At 42.1% G+C, this 22,808-nt stretch overlaps 2 protein-coding genes across 11 annotated transcripts; one reads left to right on the top strand and one right to left on the bottom strand.

Moving 5' to 3' along the window:
- Positions 1 to 163: 163 nt before the first annotated feature.
- myef2 (myelin expression factor 2) lies at positions 164 to 11,750 on the bottom strand. 8 transcript variants are annotated; one of them, XM_030089664.1, is made up of 18 exons: positions 11,574 to 11,750; positions 8,827 to 9,026; positions 8,011 to 8,063; positions 7,113 to 7,120; positions 6,923 to 7,016; positions 6,515 to 6,703; positions 6,271 to 6,424; positions 6,130 to 6,179; positions 5,984 to 6,044; positions 5,188 to 5,301; positions 4,735 to 4,779; positions 4,556 to 4,648; positions 4,330 to 4,410; positions 4,143 to 4,172; positions 3,161 to 3,220; positions 939 to 1,123; positions 743 to 794; positions 164 to 570 (listed from the first exon to the last, which is right to left on the bottom strand). In XM_030089664.1, the coding sequence occupies exons 1-18, from the start codon at positions 11,684 to 11,686 to the stop codon at positions 407 to 409; spliced, it is 1,746 nt and encodes a 581-aa protein (XP_029945524.1). In that variant the 5' UTR covers positions 11,687 to 11,750; the 3' UTR covers positions 164 to 406. The 8 variants fall into 8 exon arrangements, with proteins under 8 accessions (XP_029945524.1, XP_029945515.1, XP_029945557.1 ...); XM_030089655.1 differs by having other exon boundaries at positions 4,330 to 4,425; positions 11,574 to 11,749; XM_030089697.1 differs by lacking the exon at positions 4,556 to 4,648.
- A 4,192-nt stretch (positions 11,751 to 15,942) lies between these two features.
- ctxn2 (cortexin 2) lies at positions 15,943 to 18,591 on the top strand. Of its 3 annotated transcripts, none has more exons than XM_030089596.1 (2): positions 15,943 to 16,281; positions 17,272 to 18,591. In XM_030089596.1, exon 2 carries the CDS (start codon positions 17,341 to 17,343, stop codon positions 17,584 to 17,586), a length of 246 nt encoding a protein of 81 aa, XP_029945456.1. In that variant the 5' UTR covers positions 15,943 to 16,281; positions 17,272 to 17,340; the 3' UTR covers positions 17,587 to 18,591. The 3 variants fall into 3 exon arrangements, with proteins under 3 accessions (XP_029945456.1, XP_029945464.1, XP_029945472.1); XM_030089604.1 differs by lacking the exon at positions 15,943 to 16,281 and adding an exon at positions 16,375 to 16,982; XM_030089612.1 differs by lacking the exon at positions 15,943 to 16,281 and adding an exon at positions 16,375 to 16,739.
- The last annotated feature ends 4,217 nt before the right edge of the window (positions 18,592 to 22,808 follow it).

Consider the following 22,808-nt stretch of genomic DNA (forward strand, 5'->3'; position numbering starts at 1 on the left):
CGAGTTAAGTGTAGCAGAGACGGCAGTTAGAGGAAGGGGTGTATGACATCCTGAAAAGGTCAACAGTTCAGCTTTTGTGATTATTGGCCAACATCACAACTTCCCACAGCAGGTCAACACATCAGCGGCCTGTTTACACAGCAGCAGAAGAAGAGAGACCATGTTTAAAAATTAAAAAGTTTATTCAAATACACTGCCCGACAAATTATAAAGGGTTTACAAAACAAAGATAAAACAGCTACATAGTTCATGTATCAACAAAAAAACGAAAAGGGTCAACCAAGGGCACATGAAGATATGAAGAATGTGTGTTTTTAAAACAAAACAAAAAGATAATTTGTAAGGGGGCTGAATGTGTAAGTGTGTTAGCTTAACTTCTACAAAAAAAAAAAAAAAAAAAAAGCTCTTAAGCGTTGCGATCGATGCGGACGTCCACCTCCCGGCCGTTGATTTTGGTTCCGTTCATCATCCTGCAGGCTTTCTCGGCGCTCTCGGCGGAGTCGAACCTCACCGTGCCGCATCCCTTTGACCTCCCGTTCTCCATCTTGATTTCTGCGTACATCACCTGACCTGTAGCGGGCGACAAGCGGCTCCTGGTCAGCACGTGTAGCAACGGCTGTTAGATTTGTCAGTGAGGATCATGATGCGAGCAGTAAAATGAGAGTTCGTCCACAGAGTGATCCCATCCTGTCAATTCCAACCAGAACAGAAGAACCGAATCAAAAGTCTTGAGAAGACATACCACAATGGCTGAACTTCTCCTTCAGCTTTTGCCAGGTCAGATCATAGGACAGCTGCAACACAAAAAGAACCGGTTAATATTCTACACGCACCAGCATCAGTGTGTGAAAATCTATCAAACTACAATCCAAAAAGTGGTTCCTATGAATTAAAACCTTCCAAACCAGCATTTACTTGAGTAGCCTTGGCACACTTACATTTCGCACGAATATCACGCAGCCACCTTTGGATGCGGCGCTTCTGTCAGACATCCCTCCTCCCATGTGGCTCGCTCCGCCACCTCCAAACCCCCCAAAGCCGCGGTTCATGTCCATCCCCGACATCCCCAAACGGTCAAAGTTGGAGCCCATTCGGTCCATGGACATATTGCCCATCCCTCCACCTGGAAATGACCAAAGAGAGAATTTAACTTAACTCCATTACGTCAATACCTTCTAAACCTGATCCCTTGAATGTTTTTATGCTTAGAATCTAGCAGCTTCACCGACTACAGGAGAACACAACATGGAAATAAGACGGTAGATTTTTATGACACTAATTCAAGGACATGCTATTGTAGTGTGAATAGACTCTGAATGCTCGATTCCATCTTAAACGAGTATTACGGGTGAAGTGTCACTTTCCCATTGCTGCAGGAAGTTCACAGGTGAGCGAGTATGTAGTCGACACCGCCAAACAAACTCCTTATAAAACAGTCAGCAAGAGTTATGGCGATGTAAAAGCCTCTTGTACTCAATCACCTCTTCTGGCAGAGACAATGAGGTTTTCAAGCTAATGGTGCCAGCGATTCACAAGAAGAGATCACAGGCGAGTCACTACGGTGACTGCGAGGAGGCAAAAAATAAATAAATAAATAACGGGAGCAATGTGACTACACTGAGGAAACTTGAAATTGAAACAATTGATCTGTACGATTTCGGTCTCTTCTGGATTCCTGTGCCTGATTTCGATCCTGTGAGCACCAGGTTGGATGAATCGAGTTCCATCTATCGATAACGTTCTATGTTGACATGCAGAGCATGAATGCACAGTTGAGTCTTTTGCCAAAACCTGATGCAATGACAAACTTATTGTGCAGCCCGAGTGCAAACCAAAGAACTGTAAATACAGATTTAAGCAGCAGTTATCTGGAAAATAAATGTGTTATAACTACAGTAACTGCAAAAGAGACGGAACAAACCAGCATGGACATAAATTCCTACTTCAGGCTACAATGGTCACCGTTACACACACCAACCTTTACAACGAACAAATAACTGCAAAAAGGCATGGCAATGCTGAGATGATGCTGTAGTTCCTCCTGTATCATTAAAAAAGATCAATATGCTGAACATTGAGGTGGCAGCTTCAATGACCATCACTTCCACCTGATTAAAAAAAAAAAAAAAAAGTTCCATTGCCCAGCTGTCACTGAGGAATGCGGCAGCCTGCCAACGTTGAACTTGGCTGTTCTTGGTATGAAGCGTTCTGCAGCCGGCGCTCATCTTCTGCCAGACATTGGATTTCTTTTTAAGACCGTTCTGTCTATTTTGACAGTCTGTAAAAACATCAGTGAGAATAGAGCAAGAGCTTAAAAGCACCAAACTGCACTCTCAGCTGATATTAAATGTATGAGACATCTCTATAAACACCGCATGACGAGGAGTCACAGTTTCATCGGAGTCGCATTATTCATGTCATTTGTCAGAACTACTCAGCTGAAGTCTCCAACACGAGTTCTCCAACTGTCTGCGTGTTGGTGAATTCATCACTTTGAGAAATAACTGAACTGCAGCGCGTGTGTGTGTGAGAGACAACTGCAGCAAAATATCATGTAGCTGTAACTCAAATACCCGCAGTGCTCATGATTGTACATCCATCAGTGCTCCTGTCGCAGCAGAATGCTTTCTCATAACCATCACTCCTGAACTCCAGAGGAGGCAGGTCAACTTGGCTTGATACCCGCTTCACTGCAACCAAGCATCCAGGACCAGGACACCCGCACCACACACACACTCAAGGATAAGATGTGATCTGATGAGCCACTAGAGGGGACTCCTACCCCATTAATCATATCCATACAACTCCACACTAGAAGCATCAAACTACCAGAAAACACAGAAATCGAGCTTTGTGGCCACAGACGGGGTGTTGCCGAGCCTCCCAGGGCCTCCACAGCTCAACCGTGAAATCACAAGCATGAAACATTCACTTGTTGAAAACTAGTAAACTGCTTGATATCTTAAATTAAAGCATATGAAAACATGAGCTGAGCCACTCACTGCACATTCTGTCAAACACTGAAATGACTCATCAAAAGAATTCCACGTTGGTACAAGCTGGATATTCCATATATTTGAATAGACTGTCATTTGTCAAATTCAACAAGACAAGACTATATTAGGGAAAACAAAGCCTGCGAGTTGAATGTTTGCTGTACCTAATCCCGTCGCCAGGTGCCCCATGCCAGTGCTGCTCATGCCGCCTCCAAAACCTCCACCTACAGGAGACAAGAGCAAGTTGATGTGAATTAGAATAAAGGGTTCGTTATGGAGAAGCCACATCTTTACAGATGTATAATGCTGGATTTGGCTTGCGTCTTGGCTCTATAGCTTGAACATATCACAGAATGAGAGTCCTGGTGAGCTGGCTAAGAGGAAACTTAGGCTGTTCAGAAAACTGCCCGGCTGGTACACAACCAGCCTGGACTACTTGCATTTCACCCTCCTCCTTGATCATCTCAATCCACAAACCAGAGGCAAGAGTTCTGTGTTTTGTACTTTCTTTGTACTGCAAATGTCAAGTCTGGGGAGGGGGGAATGCGGTTTGAGTTGTGCTGACCAACAGGTTTTTCTTTAAACAGGTTCCCAGCCTCTGAGTGGAAACCCCAAATCTGAATTAATGTTCTGAATTTCAAACATCCCTGCAGCAAAAAAAAATAAAAAAATAAAAAAATAAAAAATGCTTACAGGCATATCCTCTAGTCTTTGGCTGAACAGAGGTGAAGTTTTGATTAACTACTTTGTCCAGATCTCAGTTTAAACAGCAGCCTGACACATAGCTTGAGGCTGATTAGCAGATGTGTGATCACTCTGTCAGTTGGACTTCGGCCTGTCATGAACACTTGTATACAGCAGTCATGTTACAACAACTTATGAAGATCTCAGTTCTGCATCTGGGTTTCCCTTGTGTAGTGCAGCATCATTGTTTGTAGTCTGCAGCTTTTCTCTTATACAGAAACATGCCGGTTGCCATTGGAGAGAGCTTTCCTTGCATCGGGACGGAGGAGGGTGTGGCAAGCAGTTTGCAGATGTGCACTGAAGAAGACATGCACGAGGCGACCTAGAGAGGCTCGTTATGTTATGAAAATGATGCCGTTAAGATTTATCCTTTGGTGTTTGGGCACAAAATATGTTACTAACATTTCATGATGACATCCAGGGCTGCAATGGCTGTTGGAAAAAAAGGGCATAATATGTGACCTTTAAATCATAGTGTAACAATGTCAAACAAAACAGCAAAGCCCAATATAACTCCAACGTTGTGTGCATGGAGAGAACTCGCTAAAATCTCCTGAGGAATTCTGGGTATCTGCATGCAAACACTCACCCATTCCTCTGAAAGAGTCCCCAAATCCCCGATTCATCCCAAGGTCACTGTGGCCAAAGTCACGGTCCATTCCTCCCATTCCTGACCGAAACATATCTCAAAACAAGGAGGGAAGAAAAAAAAAAACAAAAAAAAAAAACAGCTTAGACAGCAGCCAACAAGCAGATGTTATGGTCTGATATTTACACTTAACATTCCGCTCTGGAAATGAAAGCACTCAAACTACCTCCCATTCTGCTAACTGGGGCCATGTCTCTCCCAAAGCCTCCCATGTTGCCCATGCTCTCCATTCCTCCAAAGCTCCCGCCACCACTCATCCCTATCGTCACAAGCAGCAGAGGTTCAACAACACCGCCTCCTCAACCAGCATTCCGTTACTGAGAATACCTAAAGGAAGAACCTCACCTCCTCCGACTCTGTTCATGCCACCGAAACTTGAAACATCCATTCCTAGGACAGAAGAGAGACCGCAGCAGAGCATTAAAATACACCCACACATCTCCGCCGACGTTTGATTTGAAGGTAATCAAAACAGATTTTAAGTTAGTGAAACATTCATGTGATAGGAGAACGTCTTGATTGTATTCAGTAAAAATCTTTACAGCCACAGAGACAACGTGAGCTGGAAAATCACTCAAAGCTTTCTCATTAACTTTGTTACAAAACTGGGACATTCAATCAATACTGTCATTAGGTGATCATGTGTTGATCAGTGACTGGAAATCAATGGGAAAAAAAAAACAGCTTTCTTTCTTGCAGAAGTTTACTGCTGAGCAGCAGTGTGTAATGTGCCGTCGACAGCATTGAGGGAATATGTTAAGCAATAAATGTGCTGAATATATTTGAAAGGTTACCGACCTCCGGGTCCCATGGAGCCCATGCTGCCGCCACCGCCGCCTCCACCGCTCAGACGGTTCGCATTTATAGGCTGGCCGCCAGGTCCCAGACCCATGCCAATACCGCCCAGACCACCTACACAACAAATAAAAGAAAAATAAAACCTTATGACGTGATAGAATAGTGCCTGCAGCACAGGTGTTTGATACACACACAATGAATTTAGGTTACTGAAGTTGTTTAATAATAAACAAATTGGGGATATCTATAAATGATCCTTTACTGCATCTGCAATGCACCAATGCTCAGGAATACAAGAACTGCTTGCAGAATACTTAACACTGAAGCCACACCGACACTGCCATCGGGTACAACAGATGGTAATTATTCAGCCGTGTGTCATCTTGTTAAGTCCACGGAAAAGTTCAAATCTGTAGGTGCGGTTGAGTCTTAAATTTCAGAAAATCTCCTGTCAACTTGGGGGAAAAACCCAAAACAGAACAATGTTATCTTCTCACTTTGGCTGGGACCCGAGATTAAACAATGTCAAATTAACCTGAGCATGGCTCGGTAGCGCCGCTAATAGCAGCAGCCATTCAGTGCTGGTTAATATACAATCACTTGAGTTGAAGGAAGTTGTGCATTAACAGTTAAGCAGCAACCCTCACAGGGGTAAGACAAAATCAAACCAATATTCCTGCTGCACAGTAGGAGAAGGAGAACATTAATGCCTGTAGCTGTTAAGAGATCCTCAACATCCAGATCACAAAGCATGCCACTTTGTCAAGATGGATAAAGAGATTAATCTTTAACTCACGTGGTAACTGAGGAGTTTTTTCGATTTGACGGAAATCATCAGGTGGGAGAGACTTCTCATCCTGTAAGACCAAACAATGAAGTGCTGTTAGTTCAGTATTTCCACACTCTTCTAGAACTGACAACAGATTTTAACGAACAACTCACCATTTTAACATGCATTTGTCTGTCAAACAGCATCTGACCATTGAACATGGCTGAAATACAGAGTCAAGGAGAATGCAACAGCATAACTGTCAAGTTTTTCTTTTTTACTTAGAAACGTGTGTGTTCAGCCTGGAAGGATACATATGGCCTGGACAGCTTCCAGCGGCTGCTCAAAAGTCACTGTTCCCATTCCACGGCTCTTTCCATCTTTGTCCTCTTTAACGTCGGCCCGTTTCACCACTCCAGCCATGCTGAACACCTCCTTCAGCTTCTTCCAGCCAACCTTGAAATCCAACTGTGGAACAAAACAGACGCTGCCATGAGTTAAATGCAGGCAGTCTTTAAAGGCCAGCTCTGGAAAGCATTATATTAAAAATGTCCTCACGTTAGCCACAAACACGGTGTTTCCCAGCCGCCCGGCCTGCAGCCCGTGGATCACTTCAGGGGGGATGTTTGGGTTGTTGGCGATGGAGGGGGGGATGTTCATGGCGCCGGGGCCCATGTCCTGCCCACGGCCCCCCTGCTGACCTCCCATGCGCTGCAGCACACGGCGAGCATGTTCACCATCAGGGTCCTCAAGAAAAGAAAACACTCGGGTTAGGTTCTGATAAACGGTGTCGGCAAAAAATCTATACGATTCTGAATTTTAAAGAATCAAAACAAGTGCTTCGTATATTTATATTGACACTGACTATAACATTTTAATTGACATGATCATCATCTGGGAAAATATGTAATGAAAGTAATAAAAACCCAAAGTGCCTGTGTCTAATTCAACACGGCTGATGTTTACCTCCTTGATGTTAAGTGGCCTTCCACTCAGATCGTGCTTATTCATAGTTAACACAGCTTTCTTCACAAACTCCTCATCTTTGAACTCCACCACACTGTCGACACAGAGAGAAGGAGCAGGTGAGTTCAGCCACCAGCGTCACAAAAAGGAAACATGACTCCTCACTTGTGACAGCAAAGTCGTTACTTACCCACAACCCTAAGCAGGGGGACATCACGGGGGTCCAGGTAACCACACAGGGAGTGAACAAAAAGCAGTTAAAATCAAAATAAATCAGAAATACAATGTGTCAACATGCTTCTACATTAGACTACTAAGTATGCTTGTGCCCACTGACTGGAGTCAGCAGGTTTAAGGTTGTGTTACATTCTACAACAGACACCAAACAATGTTTTATACACAATTAAATGCAATGCAAGCAATGCTGGCTCTATTTGAATATAAAAGTTCAAGTTAACACATTTGACACTAACAGGTTCCTATGCATTGTAAATTGAACTGAACACAATTATGAACATAGTGAATAAAAATTGCCATTTCAAATGTACATGGTTTAGGTTTCATTAATCTCGACTTTCAGAGAAAATGAGTATGGTTTACATTAAAGTTAAGAGTTCCTTTTGCCATAAAATAGAAATACCATAAAAAAGAAAGGAAAAAAAAGAAGCATTAATAAAACATTACAGGAGTTCAAAGATTGTTTTGTCCCATAGAAATGAAAGCTGTGCCAGATGACAGGAATATTAAAAAAGGATTTTGAGACATGAGGGTCAAATAAGACAAATCACACAACCCACATTTCACGTTGGAAAACAAGCAAACTGTTTAACCAATTGAAATGACAACAACAAAAGCAAAAGTGTACTCTTAGATGGGTTCATTGGGCTACTTTTCCCAAAGAAATTCAACAGGACATCTCCCTTTCAAAGTGAGTATCAATCATTAGCCATCTATCAGGCTCTAAACACAACCTACAGTATCTCCAGTATAGTAGACCCAAATGATCAGAGCCTAACAGAGCAATAGTTTAACAAGAGCCTGCTGAGGGCGTTTAAAACCTCGTGCAGCAAGTTTGCCACATCACTTACCCTTGACTTTCCTTCTGCATCCTTAAAGAGCTCCACGTATGTAACCTCACCAACTACATGAGACATACAAAGGAAAAAATACCAAAAGAACAAAAGGAATTTAAGTCACCAAGTCGTCAAGTCGCCGTTGGCCTTGGCAATGCCGCTACAGATGGAGATGTCCCATTAATGGTCAACAGTCAGCCCAGACCAACATCCCACCAGACAACACCATGCCATTCTGGGCAGTGACTGAGACACCCAAAGGCCAAGGCCAAAGAGAAAAACACAGCTACATTAAACCTGGGAAATTCAAAACACTTCAACATGATCAGTTTGTCAACAGGTTCCATTCATGGCAAAGTGAAAGTGTGAAACTGGCCAGGCTTCTTTAGGCCTCCATGATTCAAAAGTTAAAACATTACAAAGATAATTTCATTCGTATGATCAAGATACACCTGGCAACAGATGCAACAGAAACATTCAACAATCAAGTTCTACGACAGGTTTGAGGTTACATTTTGGAGCTGACAATGCCATAAAACAAGTGACAATGTAACTAAGTTCGTCTTCCTTTACTCACATATCAGCCCAAACTAAATTAATGTCCATCCAATGTTTATTTTATTAAAACTCCAATGACCTAAAAAGAATATCACACTACATTGGTTCCTTGGTGTCTGTAATAAGTACATCCACAGAAAGCTACTAACTAATAGACTACTGCTAGAAGCTGGATGCTCCATCTGGTAACAAACAGAAACAGGTCAGCAACTTCTAATCAGCTGAAGCCATAGAAAGAAGAGAGAGCACCGTCCCCATCGCTGGGAACTTTACCTTTCTCACGCATCAGGTCTTTAATGGCCTGCCACTTCATATCGTACGGGATGTTGCTGATGAACACCCGGTTCCTTTGGGCAACCTTCTTTTCACCACCATGTTTGTCCTTGTAGGGATGGAAACGGTTTGTTCTTCTGTTCAGAATGGACTTATCCTTGCCATCGTGATTTTCTTTTGAGGCGTTTTCCTCAGCATCTCTGCAAAATACACAGAGCTGCAGGTCAGAGGTCAGCCAAATCCACATAAAACACAGTGCATCTGGTACATTTGTGTATTGAGATTCAACATATAAAAACTATCTCCCTGAAGGCTTTATCTTGCACTAAGTTGGAAAGACAGATTAATTGGCAAAAACCTGTCAAACTTCCCAAGTGTAGTTCAACAGCACCACTAGCTACAGCTGCTGTTTGGTGTAAGTTAATATGCAATGCTTTGGTTGATGTTGTTGTATGTTGCTCCAGTCTACATGGGACTTTGTATAATTTAACTTCTTTGTTTCGGCAAGATTATTTTCAAATATACTTAGCAGGGTTGTAAAATTGCTGTGGTGTTGGGAGTGGTGTCTGATGATGTTGTACCACCTTTGATAGGGATAAAACACTTCACCTACTGGATCCAGTTCAGACTACCAAGCAGGCAGTAATTACTAGATGTGTGCATCCCTAACTTTTTCCAACAAGGTTCCACAATTGTTAGGAATATGCATTTGTGGGAAAAGCAACTAGACTGAGTCTGTCAATTATTTTTCAATGCAAAACAGCTTTTCGTTGCTGTTGTCAACTCAAATGATTGGTGTCTTAAGTAGCAATAAACACTAGGCCTGCACAATATATCGTTTGAACATCGCCATCGCAATGTGTGCATGTGCAATAGTCACATCGCAGGAGGTGCAATATTTTTATTATTATTATTATTATTTTTAACTTTTGTTTTGCTTCGTAAAAGCAGCAAGCTGCTCCATGCTCCGCATAGCCGCTCTCTCCCTCCCTCCTGCTCGGTACTCACCGGCCCCCCTCCCTCCTCCACAGCAGGGGGGGGGGAACTACACTCTGAACACAGGCGACATGCAGGAGGAAACGACGAAGGATTTAGTCCCCAAAAGAAGGTCAACATGTGAAATTTGGATGTATTTCGGCTATAAAAAAAGACGATACAGAACAAAAAAATGTCCTCGGCCGACAGCGCCTCGTCGTGGTTGCCTCAACACGAGGTAATACGTCAAACCTGTTGGACCATTTGAAACGCCATCACAAGACCCCAGGTGAAACTTCATCTTCTCAAAAAACAATTACAGAAGCCTTCGCCGGCATAACACCGTATGATAGGAACTCCAAATCATGGATGCAATAACTTTTTACCTAGCGAAAGACATGGTGCCATTGAACACCGTGGATCGTTAAAGAGGGATTTTAAAAAATGATCCGAACGCTTGACAAGCGGTATGAAACACCACGTATTTCTCTCAAGTGGCCATCTCCCCAAATAGAGCTATTCAGGTCATCTGGTGAAAATTCTTCTATTTTTAATATCGCAATATATATCGCAATATATCGCAAGCCCCCAAAAAATCGCAATGTCAGTTTTTTCCAATATCGTGCAGCCCTAATAAACACATAGGAAATTTAACTCAATGTGATTAATTATTAATTTAAATTAAAAACACAGTTGATGGATCCCATCATGCAACCGGCTTTAGTCCAGAGTGATCAAACATGATTGAATCTTGACACTTTCTCATCAACACTATAAACAAATAATATTCCTGGCTGTACATTTTTCAAAATTGATAACAATAAAAGGATAAATCCACTTAACAACTGCTGTGAGCAATTACGAAATCATCTTACGTATTTAAAATGGATAACCAATGTGCAGTTCTACATTTGTATCATTACCTGAACACAAACACACACGACAAATGAATTAAAAAATTGCACAGCAATCCTACTCTCGTTTGGAATTACTGGAGCAGTATTATTTAGAGTAATGTACAGACACGGTGCTTTTCATTTGTTGCCTAATTCAATACTAAAGCGACATCAGATGAGAGGAGTGGTTCTCGGCCTATCAGAATGTACATTTCTGAAGAAATGCATTTGAGATATTTCAATATGCACATATTTAAATCATATAAACAGTAATATTTGCGTTACTGGATGTATTTAAATTGTTGGTAGGTTTTATAGTTTCCGATTAGAAACGTTCTGGGCAGATTTTGAGCGCAGCTGCCAGGAGTTCATGAGGCTACTTAAAGATGCAGCTTCGCGGAGTCATTACGAGCTAACGCTATTGTTAGCTTAGCACACACGACGACTCAAACAGAATACCACTGCAATAGGCAAAATACTTGCAAAAGAAAATAAAACATGGCTTATGCAGTAGATTCACCTAACCCATTTAAAAAATACGGACCTAAAACGATTGAAGATTAAATTCAGACCGCCGTTAGCTTTGGCTAACACGCATACGAGATTAGCACTCAATGAAGCTTAATCGTCTTTATTTAATTAAGACCAACAGATTCATTATTTTGGGTGGAAAGTTTCACAGCAAGCCTTTCGTGATACAATTTCCAAAATATCGGTCATTTATTGGGCGAACATTTTCTTTGTCCTCACAGGGGGAACATGCTGCTCGGCTAACAATACCCGCTGCTGCACCGAGCAGCCACGACTCCATTTTAGCTCAACTAGCTAACAGCTGCACAAGGGAATGAACGGAGGAACGAGAAAATCTCCACCCACGTTTTCACTCCGTTCGGTGTTTCTTGAGAGGTCTCGTCAAGTTCTGGATTCAGGGACTCGATGGGGTCTTCTATCTCTTTCGGCTCCGGGTCGAGACTCACAATTTCTTCCATGTTGCGATTCGTCTGCACAAAGAGAAAAGACGCCGCTTCGCTACGCAGTTCAAAATGTGCAGGCGAGACCCGCGCAGCTATCGCGAGATATGGGAGCTGTTGCTAGGCAGCCCAGGAGAGAAGAATAGAATAGAATAGAATAGAATAGAATAGAACAGAATGTGGTAAAACATGTGCTAACACTTAGACTATATATTAATGTGTGCGTTGCCATTAAACACACACACAAAACCAGCCAACTTAGTGTGGATCACACTTTTAAAAACTTAAAAAACACACGCACACATTTTAAAGCTTGATCGATCTCAACAGGATTGGAATATATTCATCACATTAATCCATTCACACACAGAGACCCGTGGAAACTGCTGCCATGCCACCATTGAGTGCAGAACGTTTCGTGTCTTCTATGTCTCCTACATTGACTAGAAGCAACACTGGATGACAACTCTACCAACTGAGGATAGTAAGTCCTTATCTCTCCACACATGTTGCTATGCTAATGGAGCTGTGCAACAGATATTGTATTTCATTAAGTACTACCCATAATACCTCAGTCCTGCAGTATTCCAGAAGCCCACTCACTGTGTTAGACTATAAATGTCCTGACTGTTTGATGAGAATACAGAGCCAACTCAATTCATTATTCCTGAAACTGTATTGATTGATGCACTTTCACTTGACTAGAGGAATCATTTTATTGTCTCCATACAATCTGCCTCAAGATTTGTGGAGTGTCTGCTTAGCGAGACAGAGCGGTTAACATCACTAGAGCAACATCTTTTAATCTGACTGTTAAAAATCATAACTTCAGCAGAAATCTTTGTCCTGATACTCCCAGATGTTAACCTAATTGTAGAGTCATAATTAACCACAAAAGTATGTTTTTGATGGGTAGGGGCACTACAGCACAACAATGAAAATCCTCAGTATTATTCAACTACATGTCAAAGTGGCCATGTGTTCTCATTTGCTTAGGCATTTCATCCTGTTTTTCAGGGAGATCTAAATTATGACCATCCTATCCTAAATTTATGAAGTAGATTTTTGTTTGTTTTGTTTTTTTTTTTCTCTGTCGATGTGTTTCCTGCTTCTTGCTGCAGCTAAAGGAACATGGCACCATATGTCTGGGTGAGCGTTTGTTTTGTTCGTATAAACAAAAGAAAATAGGCCAGACAGTCATGCACACACTCAAGTGTACATTAACCCACATTCATTTCCTTGTCAAAGCTTCCTGTTCATTTTTTAAGATGATCTGTGTGCAGCTGATAAGCTTCCTGGTTTGGTCAATCAGTCGATTAAAAAGTGTTTGAAGTCTGTCAATATTAAAGTTTTTGCCAGAAAATTAATTTAATCTTTTTGTAATTGATCCAAGTTTGGGTTGCAGGGCCTATTAAAATTCACCCAGACTATGAGTCACTCGTAACATTTCTCTGGTTCTGGGGTTATTGTTTGTTTTGCAGTGATAACAGCTCAACCACTTAATAACAAGCGCATGTCAGCAGTACGTTTCACATTTTGAAGGCATTAGTTATAAATATTGACAGATATGTCTAATATGACTTTGATCACCATATAATCCATGCATACACACCCACGCACACCCACACACACACACACATAGTTTCAGGATATAGTACCATAACTTTATCATTTATATTCATGGTATGGTTGAAATAATTTATTTGACATCTATTTTGTACATGCTAAAGAAATCAACCTATAGTCACGTGACTGTGCTCAGTTTATCTCAGCATCTTAATTTTGGTATCTTTACAAAGAACTTCAGTGATTTTTGGTTTGATATTTCAAAGTGTGTCTGACTAATTTTCTAATTTTTTATCTCATTTTTAGTTGCTAACATTTCTGATCTGTCTCTCTATGCTGGACAGGATCTCAGGAACTTTCGATAAACATTTTGCAGCACGCGGGCAATAAAAGACAGGCTGCAATGACTTTTGGCTGTTATCATGAATCAGGTTGACCTGTAACGAAGCATTGAGATTAACCTGTAACCTATAACGTTGGACACAGATCACTCTGTCTACATAAAATGAGGTCAATAAACTGATTGTAAATTTCCATAAAGACTTGCTGTTATCAAAGTATACCCTATTTTCCAAAGTTCCTGCACCATTCATGGACTCATTCATTCACGGACTGTCTGAAAATATCATTTCATAAGATGTCCCTTCTTGTAGATTTCATATGTAGTAATATTAAAGCTTTGAACTATTATGTGACTTATTATATTATACTACTTATATTTAATAGAATAAATTCATTTCATATAAACCTTTTAATCCTCTCCCCCACCCGTATTAACCCCTTTTTTAAATTTGATTTAAGAATCAATATATGATCCAAATACTACAGATAATGAAACGTATACATCAAAACTTCAAAAGTGAAACGTGTATGTCTTTGCACATTCTCTTAAAGAGAATTAGTAAATGCTAGAGTTTAAAGATGAAGCCTGATAAAGTATTATCATCTTTGTAATTTTCCTACATTTGTCCTTGTGAGATTGTGTTATTACACAAGGGTGTGTTCTGGGTTCATTAACATTAAAGGGGATCGTGTGAGAGCAGGTGGTGGAGTCACTGTTTTATAGTTCACTTTAGCTCCTGACTGTCTGTTAGAGATAAAAGCTGAATGATCTTTACCCCCGAGTCCTATGGTCACTGGATCATATTCTAATTTAATTTAGGCAACGGGTTCATGCCTCTGCATGCTCTTCTTTCTTAGCCAAGAGAGTCCAGATCCGACTGGTACTCGTTGGCACCTGTAAGTAAAGGCTTATATCTTAATATCAACAGATATTTTGACTGTCATTTTTGAAGAAGATTACTCGTAGAGCTGCACTCTGGTTGAGTGGACGACACTATTGGAACACATTGTTGGATTTGGGGATCTTTCTGCTTTCCCCAGTTTCTCAAGTTTCCTTTCACATTCCAAAACACGTGTTGCAGGTTAATTGTTGCGTCTGAAATTGCCCGTTGGTGTAACTGTGAATCCGTGCGATTGTTTGTCTCTCTGTGTTTGCCCTGCGATGGGATGCTGTCCTGTCCAGGGTCTCCCCTGCCTTCACACGCAGTCAGCTGGGACTGGCTCAGACCGGCTGGTTAGATGTGCTTACACCTTGGTTGGATGGGTTTCAACATGTAAGAGAACACTGATCATCTGTGTTATTTTTTTCTCAGAAAATGGACTTATAAAATCTTTCTGACAGCAAGGTGTCCCAAATGATTTAATAATAATAAGATATAATTCACATTAGCTGTGATTTCCTTGCTATTGGCCATACAGTTTTTAGAATAAAGACTTCATTTGAAATGTGTAAAGACTCCTCCATCAATGCAACGCGACATCTGATTTGGAATATCTGCAAGAGAAGTGTGCTTTCAGAATGTATTCATGAGCTGCGCCACACAGTTTATTTCTGCTCAAATATAGCCAAGTGTCACAGGAAGGCTGTGAATTGCTACTGACCCGAGAAAAGCACCACTCAGAAGACACTGCAGAGGCATAAACTTGAAAAGAAATATTCTCTCGGGGAATTTTTTCAGCTGTTTACAACAGGGGGGAGGAAAGGCACTGTGAAATATTGCGCATCACACACCAGTGATGACCATCTCCCTCATGGAATGCCTTATCCTTAGATCCGAGTCGCTGCAGCACTGTGACAAAAACTACATTGCTGATATGAATTTGCACTGCATAACAACAGATGGCCAGACGCTTCACTGCTGCATTGTCTTACAGTGGATAATCAGATGACCTGCTGTTTGTTTTTCCTTCTATTCTGGATTTCCATAGACTTCTGTAAAATGTGATTTTGGAAAAAAAAAAAAAAAAAACTGCCTTTTTAGCATGTCCAAGCAGCTTGCTTTGCTCAGCCTTTAAGCAGAAAGAGCTAATTTAATTTGACCAGCAAACTGCACCAATTAAAGACACATCATCAGACCAGGCTTGGAGGATAATGCTGTGCTGTACCAAAAATACCTTTGCAGCAGCATTTACAAGCCAGAAGCAGTGAGAGGCAGCATTTCTCCTACAGGCTGAGCCTTGATATTGCTGTTAGATTTGGGTGGATTCGTTCTGAGAGATCCAAATGAGCTTGACAAGAACGAATGAAGAGAGAAGAAACAGAAGAGGCAGATTGATTGTTTATGCTGCTGCATCTATCCTGGTGTTGCTGTGTGAGAGAGGGAGGGGGCAATGTTGTGAATGACTGAGGCAGCAGAGCAGCTGAGTGAGACTAACAAGTGGTTGCCATGCAGCAGGAGCAAGCGTGCGTGCTTCTGGAGGGAGAGATAGAGAAATAGAATGATAATGAGCAGGAGGCAGCAAGTAAAGGAGCATGAGGACAGGAGCCGTATCTCTCAGAAGAGACACACATAACAGGTTGATCCAGCCTCTCCCTTGCTTTTCTCTTCACCCCCAGCTTTCTGCTCAGATGAGCGGTTAGCCGAGCACATCCAACATGCCAGCAATGGATGGAATAACGGATCTATGTCTGAGATCTTCAAGGTGGAGGAGTTGTTTGCAAGAAACCGCAGCAACAGGTCTGTAAGGATGGCACGATAATGATGGTGAGACGCCTGCGTTTTCTTCCGAAGACATCCTCACTAGAGAATCTGTCAATGCAGTCTCTCTCTTTTAAACCGACCTCACTCACTCCCTCCCTCTCTCTACCCCCTCTCTCTCTCTCTCTCTGTCTCTGACCATGCATACTTGTGCAGCGTCCTCCTCATCGTTCTACTTCCTTCTACCTCATCTGTCTTTCCTAATTCTCTGTGTTCATTTCCCTGTTGCTGTCTGGATATATCTTCGCTCCCTCATCCAAGCCCCCCTCCTCCCTCCCATCCTCTCACTCGAGCCACCTGCTGCTTGTGTTCATATGGAAGAATTGGAAGGACGAGAATGACAGGAACAGACTTCCACTTGTGTGACCGCACCAATTTTGCGATTATGTTTGGCAAATTACTGTCGCTTTCTGACGGTCTGACGGAATTACACTGTCTGGCAGGCATCTGCTCACACGCAACAGGTAGAGAGCCCTTCCTCGTCAGCTGAACATATGTAACATCACATCTTCATGAGATTTCATTCATGCCTTGCTGCTTTGCTTACGCTCATCGGCCGGCTATGCACTGCGGCACACTGTAATTGTAGCCAGACTTAAAGGCATGTTGTCTGTTGTTGCTTGCTTTCACAGACCCGTATCCTTGCAGTGTCTCTCACATCTTTCTTCGTGTTTTCTGTTTGCGATTCGTCTGCAAAATTCTCAGAGGTGCAGAGTGAGACAGACATTGAAGTGGTGGACATCTGTTTGGTACCTCATTCAAAACAAGCTACATGCTATATATTTATGGATGCTTGTAATATTTCATGCTTTATTCAGCTCAGTGCTTAAATGTCAAATTGTTCATTTTACCTAACTGTATGTTGTGCATTGTATTTCATTTCAGGCTGTGGAATGCATGCACTTGTTATGAAAATACTAAAAATATGAAATGGATTTATTCTGCACGAGAGACAAACTAGCAGTAATCTGAAGCCATCATTTCACCTCTGTCCAGGTAACATGCGGGCTTCTAAATGCCTGACCCTATCAGAGGAGAGATGAGGCACCTAGATGCTGGTTTACCATGAGCAGCGTCCACTTCAACCACTCCCTTGCTGCCATGAGCGGAAACGACATGATGGCGCACTCTCTGACTCTGGAACAGAAGACAGTGTTTGCTTTTGTGGGGATGCTACTGGTGTTCCTGGGGCTGCTGATAGTGAGGTGTTTTCGGATCCTGCTGGACCCCTACAGCAGTATGCCCTCCTCCAACTGGGCTGATGGCATTGAGGGGCTGGAGAAAGGGACGTTCGAGTATGCCCTCACTTAACACAGGGTCTCACACAGCCATGGATGTCCCCGCAAACGAAAATGTCCACAGAAACACACGGGCATTCAGACGGACACGGACACACTCGCAGACCTGCAAACACACACGAGCCACAGCCCTGCACAACCAACTCACCTGACCCTGACACACCACTGGGACATCGCTCCGGGAGCAACCGAACTGTGACACCGAAGCTGTGTATGTGTTCAATGTGTGTGTAACGTTAGATCAGAGTGTCTCCCGACCGTATGTGACTACCTGTTTGTCGTGTGGATGGGAGTGAGTGCGAGGCAGATGCTGTGTCATATTGTCTGCCCTTCTGCCACGGGGTGTGTATTTCAGCTCATCGATCTACACAGAACTTGGCTGAAGCTCCCTTTAACCCATGCCTACAAGTTGAATGTCTATTAATGATAAGAGGCGACTGGAGGTGGATGTTCGTGGAGCAGAGTGAGGACTTAATGTGCAGTGTCCGTGTATGGTTTGAAGACTCAGGGACAAGAATATCGACTTAGAATGGGATTCAGAACGGTTGCACCTCTGCACAGCAAAACTGTTCTGCACCAGAATGTATATGGGTGGATACAGGGTATTAAGTCAACCTAGTGTTTTGTGTACTAATTAAATCCAGTCTGTTGGTGATTCAAAAGGATGCTGCTGCTGCTGTATGTGCTGCTGCTGCTACTGCTGCTGTGTACAGATTGATCCTTTCTGTGGTGTCTTGTTTTCTGAAGTCATGCGACGAATGGCAACTGAACAAACTGTGACTTACATTATGGTGTTACTGTTTCTAATTGATGCAAAATCGCCTCTCAGAGTTTGCAGTGCTGCTGTCTTAGAATGATGGTGCACCGTGTGTTGCCACGATAACGTGTCTGACCGAGACAAGAATACCAAACTGTTTACTTTTGACAGTATGTCTTTAAAGACATACGAGAATGTTGATCCATGACTTGTCACCTGTTCCCTTTGACAAGCGTTCTGTCTGAAGGCTTTCTCTGGAGATCAAAAATCAAAGAACTTTTACTGAAAAATAAGGATTAAGAGCAAGGAAGGACTCTCTCACTCTCAGTGCTGCTAGTTTTCTAATGACAAGGAGAAACTCTTTCTACCTGTCTGCAAAAGAAAAGGTCACATGGAAAACAGGGGTAGGATGTGTGTCAGCCCTGGACGTGAACATCTTTTCCCTCTACTCTCAGCCACCCTCAACTTTTCTCACCTGTTCCCTTCCTTCCAGACAGAGGAAGACATGACAGTCCTCGACAGAGACTCTGTAATACGACAGACTGCTCAGAGTCTGGCGTGTTCCTTTGCTAATTTTTACGGTCTCCGGTTTCTCCTTAGTGCTGTGAATCTGCCTTACTGTGACCTTCGATGGGTTTATGTGCCTTCATCTAGAAACATTAGAGCACCTGTTTAAGCGTGTGAATGAGAGTGTGTGTATGTGTGTGTGTGTATGTGAGCGAGTCATACCATGATGACAGACCTGTTGCTTGCTCAGCTGGTGGTAGAGATTTCTCATTGATTTCATTTGATTCAATGATGTGAAATAAATAGTATTTCTTCACTTTAAGATAGCGTCACTCAAGTCTTTGCGTTCTGAATCTCTTGCTTTCGACCTGTGCAGTCAATATTCCACAAGGCGTGGAGCCTCTTTCAGCCTCTGTGTTTTGAAGCAGTCGTTGTCCAATATGGCTGCTGCAGCAGATGGAAACAGAGGAAAGCCACAGAGTTGGCAAAATCACCACAGGAAGAAAATGGGCGATCTGAACCCTTTAACAACACCGTGAGAAGCAGAATGTCATACAATAGTGTGCATGCGTGTCTGCAGAGAGAAAGCAACTAATGCGGCAGAAGAAAGTGATACATGACACTCTTGCGGTGATAAGACAGGTCTTGAGCCATTTAGTCTGCCGGCCTTTTCTCTTGTTGCCAGTTTACAAAGGCCAAAGCACGCATTCTCGCGACACACACACACACACACACACCCACATCTCCCTGGACACACATCATTTGTCAGGAATGCAATCATTATTACACCATTATCTCCGTCACCTGTGTGACATCCTTATCTGGGATCTATTTTTAGTGGGAAAAGACGCTGTTCTTTTCCTCTCCAACCGGCAAGCCTGCTTTGAAGTTACCTATCAATTTTTAACAAATGTCCACATCCCAGTGTGTCATCAGACGAGGTGCCGTCTGACGTTTATTTGAAATCGAACAAATTCTTTTTGTTTTGGTTTCAGCAAATGTTGTGAAAACTACTCCTCTCAACCTTGTGAGGAAGAACAATGATTTGTTTAGAATCCTCTGCATGCATGAGCAAATAAAAATCCCTATATATTTTACATATTCTGATTCATTCTACAGTTTCTTCAAGTATTGATTACCTTTCCTTAGTGGCACAGAGATACCTCCAGAACTATGTACTGTGAATTTACAAAACAAGGACCGAAGGGCTTGTTACATAGCGCGGTGGCTGTTGAGAGGGGTGAATAATGAACCTTAGCTTCACTGATTATCAATCATCAGCTTTATTACTTGTGGTCTTCGGACCTCACGAGCAATGTTCTTGATGTGTGGTGATAACGCGATGAGATACAAAAAAAATTTTTTTCCCCCTTTTACATTAGATTTCCAGAGTTGTGTGAGCCTGCTCATTTTACGACTGTAATCATCCAAAACAGTTTCAGCAAGGCAATGGCATATTGTTTTCCTCATAATGTAATTCTCTTGTTAAGAAAACACAGCAGAGCCTGTTTTCTGAGGAGGCAACTTGAAATCTGATCTGAAATGAAATGAGATCTGAGGCATGAAGTTTTACCCCTTCAAACACCTCCACAACGCCGTGCAAATGATTTAGCGCATAACAACGCAACATTGCATACATTAAAATGTTCTAAAGGTTAATAATGTTTATGATGCTGGTACAGTTAATAATTTACTAGAAACATTCCTATGCCTCCGTTTGCATTGGACTATTATTGTCTGTTGTTAGGTATCTTCTTAAAAAGAAAAGAAAAAAAACCCTTTAACATAAAATTAGAAGAATTTGGCAACATAAACAATCCACTGAAATAAACATTTCAATCAAAGAGCGTAGTGCAATTATAAATCATAGCAATGTTAATTTACCTCAATTAAAAAGTACACAAAAATATACTTATGAATATGTATGTAAGACGTTGAACAGCTGCATTTTTGGGAGAGGGATGTTGACAAATCTTTTCAGCCTCGGGTGCAGGCTGTAATTTTGCTCTGTGTTTGTCATTAAGTCGTCCACTTATCCTCTTTTCACTTGTTTTGTTCTTCGCCAGTGTTCAGAATAGAGCTGCAACGAAGTCAGCATCTTAAAGGTCCTTCTTAGATCTCTGTTTTAGCTTTAAATGTCTCTATGCATACTGAATTAGCCAAGGAGGCATTCATTTAGCCTCTGCTTGACAGTTATAATCAGCATGTCTCTACTGGCTTGAACAAGAGCTGAGATGTGCTACAAGGTTCAGCACCCTTTTATTTATTGCAGCCCTTTAAGATGTCGTATCCGCAATCCCGTCTGTTGGTATCTGCACTTATGTATTTAATGACTTTTTCACGTTACTGCAGACCACAGTCTGACAAATGCTGCAAAGGGACATTTATGCCTTTTTTTTTTTTTTTAATGCCCATTGGACATTAAGTAGAGTGCAGATTTCCCTTGTTCTGCGTGCAAATTAAAGCACACGCACCTGCTGCCACAGGTTCTCTGTGCAAGCTCAACAGATCTCCGTGGAGCTTTGGATACTCCACATGTACTAAAGCAGAGCAGACTAAAGTCAAGCAGCCTAATAAAGACGAGGCTGTGGGACAATCGGCACGGCCGGAGGATTACTAACTGCAAAAAAAAAAAAAAAAGCTGCAGTGTCGCCGTGAGAAAGACCGCGGCCCGTTTAACCACGAAATAAACTATTAGGATGACAGGTGAACATGTGTCACATAACTGAAAACTGAGACGGCGATGATTTGTAAAAATGACCTGTTGCCGTCTGAAGTCAGGCGGAAAAGCGACGAGAGGATGAGAATTGTACAGCAGCAGTCATGACTCTCCACGTGGAAAATTTTCTCTTTTCAGGGTGACTCAGTCAGTATCATTCACAACGAAAATTACAGCAGTTCTGAACCACTGCGTTTCACACCTGATAAGCATTGCGCAGTTGGTCGCCTCCTTTCAATCTACACATAAAAACACACGCTTGAGTATTTTTCTCCACCTGCAATCCACCCAAGGTCAGATCTTGAGCCATTAGCCTGTCTTTCATTGTGTGCATAAATCACTGTGGTGTATCAGTAATAAGGAAGTTTACCTGTTAAGGCACTTTAGAAGTCATGTGGCTGAGAAGTGCCTCGGGCATGTTCCTGTAATTCGTGTTCTTATATTAACTCATTTTTTCATGAGCTTAGTCGTTTCTTTTGCGCCAGCTATTGCACCAACTTTCCTCTTATGAAAAGAGTCATTCGGAACATTTATTCAATAGGATATGTAACTCTGTTACTCACTAAAATATCACCTCGCCTTGCGTTATCACACTGCTTCTATTGATCGGATCTGATTGCTTTTGTGCAATTGAAATTAATACTATCTAATGCCATATATTTTTCATTGACAGTCATGATAAAGGCTTTTAAACCTTGAGATTTTTCCTCCTTTGTTGTAAAATTTTTATTCCACAGGGAACTCCTAACTATATTTCCTGATTATTTATCTGAAGGACCCATAGGTCTGAGGAAATGCCATAGAGTCCCATAAACCCCAACCACAGAACAACATGTCCTGTTGTCCTGCACTTCAGACAATAATATTAGTAATCATTTCTTCTGAGCTCAGGCAATGAGCACCTTTATCTCTTGTTTGACGTTTATGACTTGGTTAATCGTTAAGCAATGCCTTTGTGTCCCTTAGTATGGGGCAAGGACATACCTGACACCCCTCGTTCACTTTTCGGAGGGTTGATCTGGAGAGCTAGTCAATAGTTGACAGCCGGTGTATGACCCTGGGATGGAGGGTATAAAGGTAGGTTGTCTCAGACCATCCGAGCTCACATAAGAGAGAAGCTGCGAGCTGCAACGAAAGTCTCAGTAGGCGTAATCCCAGCCGAGCGAAGACCTCAATAAACAAGGATAACCACCAGTTGACGCAGTGCTCTGCTGATTTGAAATCTTGCTGGATGTCTGAAGACTAAGAGCAT

This window comes from Salarias fasciatus, chromosome 1 (assembly GCF_902148845.1).
Source record: "Salarias fasciatus chromosome 1, fSalaFa1.1, whole genome shotgun sequence".
In the NCBI taxonomy this organism is placed as follows: Eukaryota; Metazoa; Chordata; class Actinopteri; order Blenniiformes; family Blenniidae; genus Salarias; species Salarias fasciatus.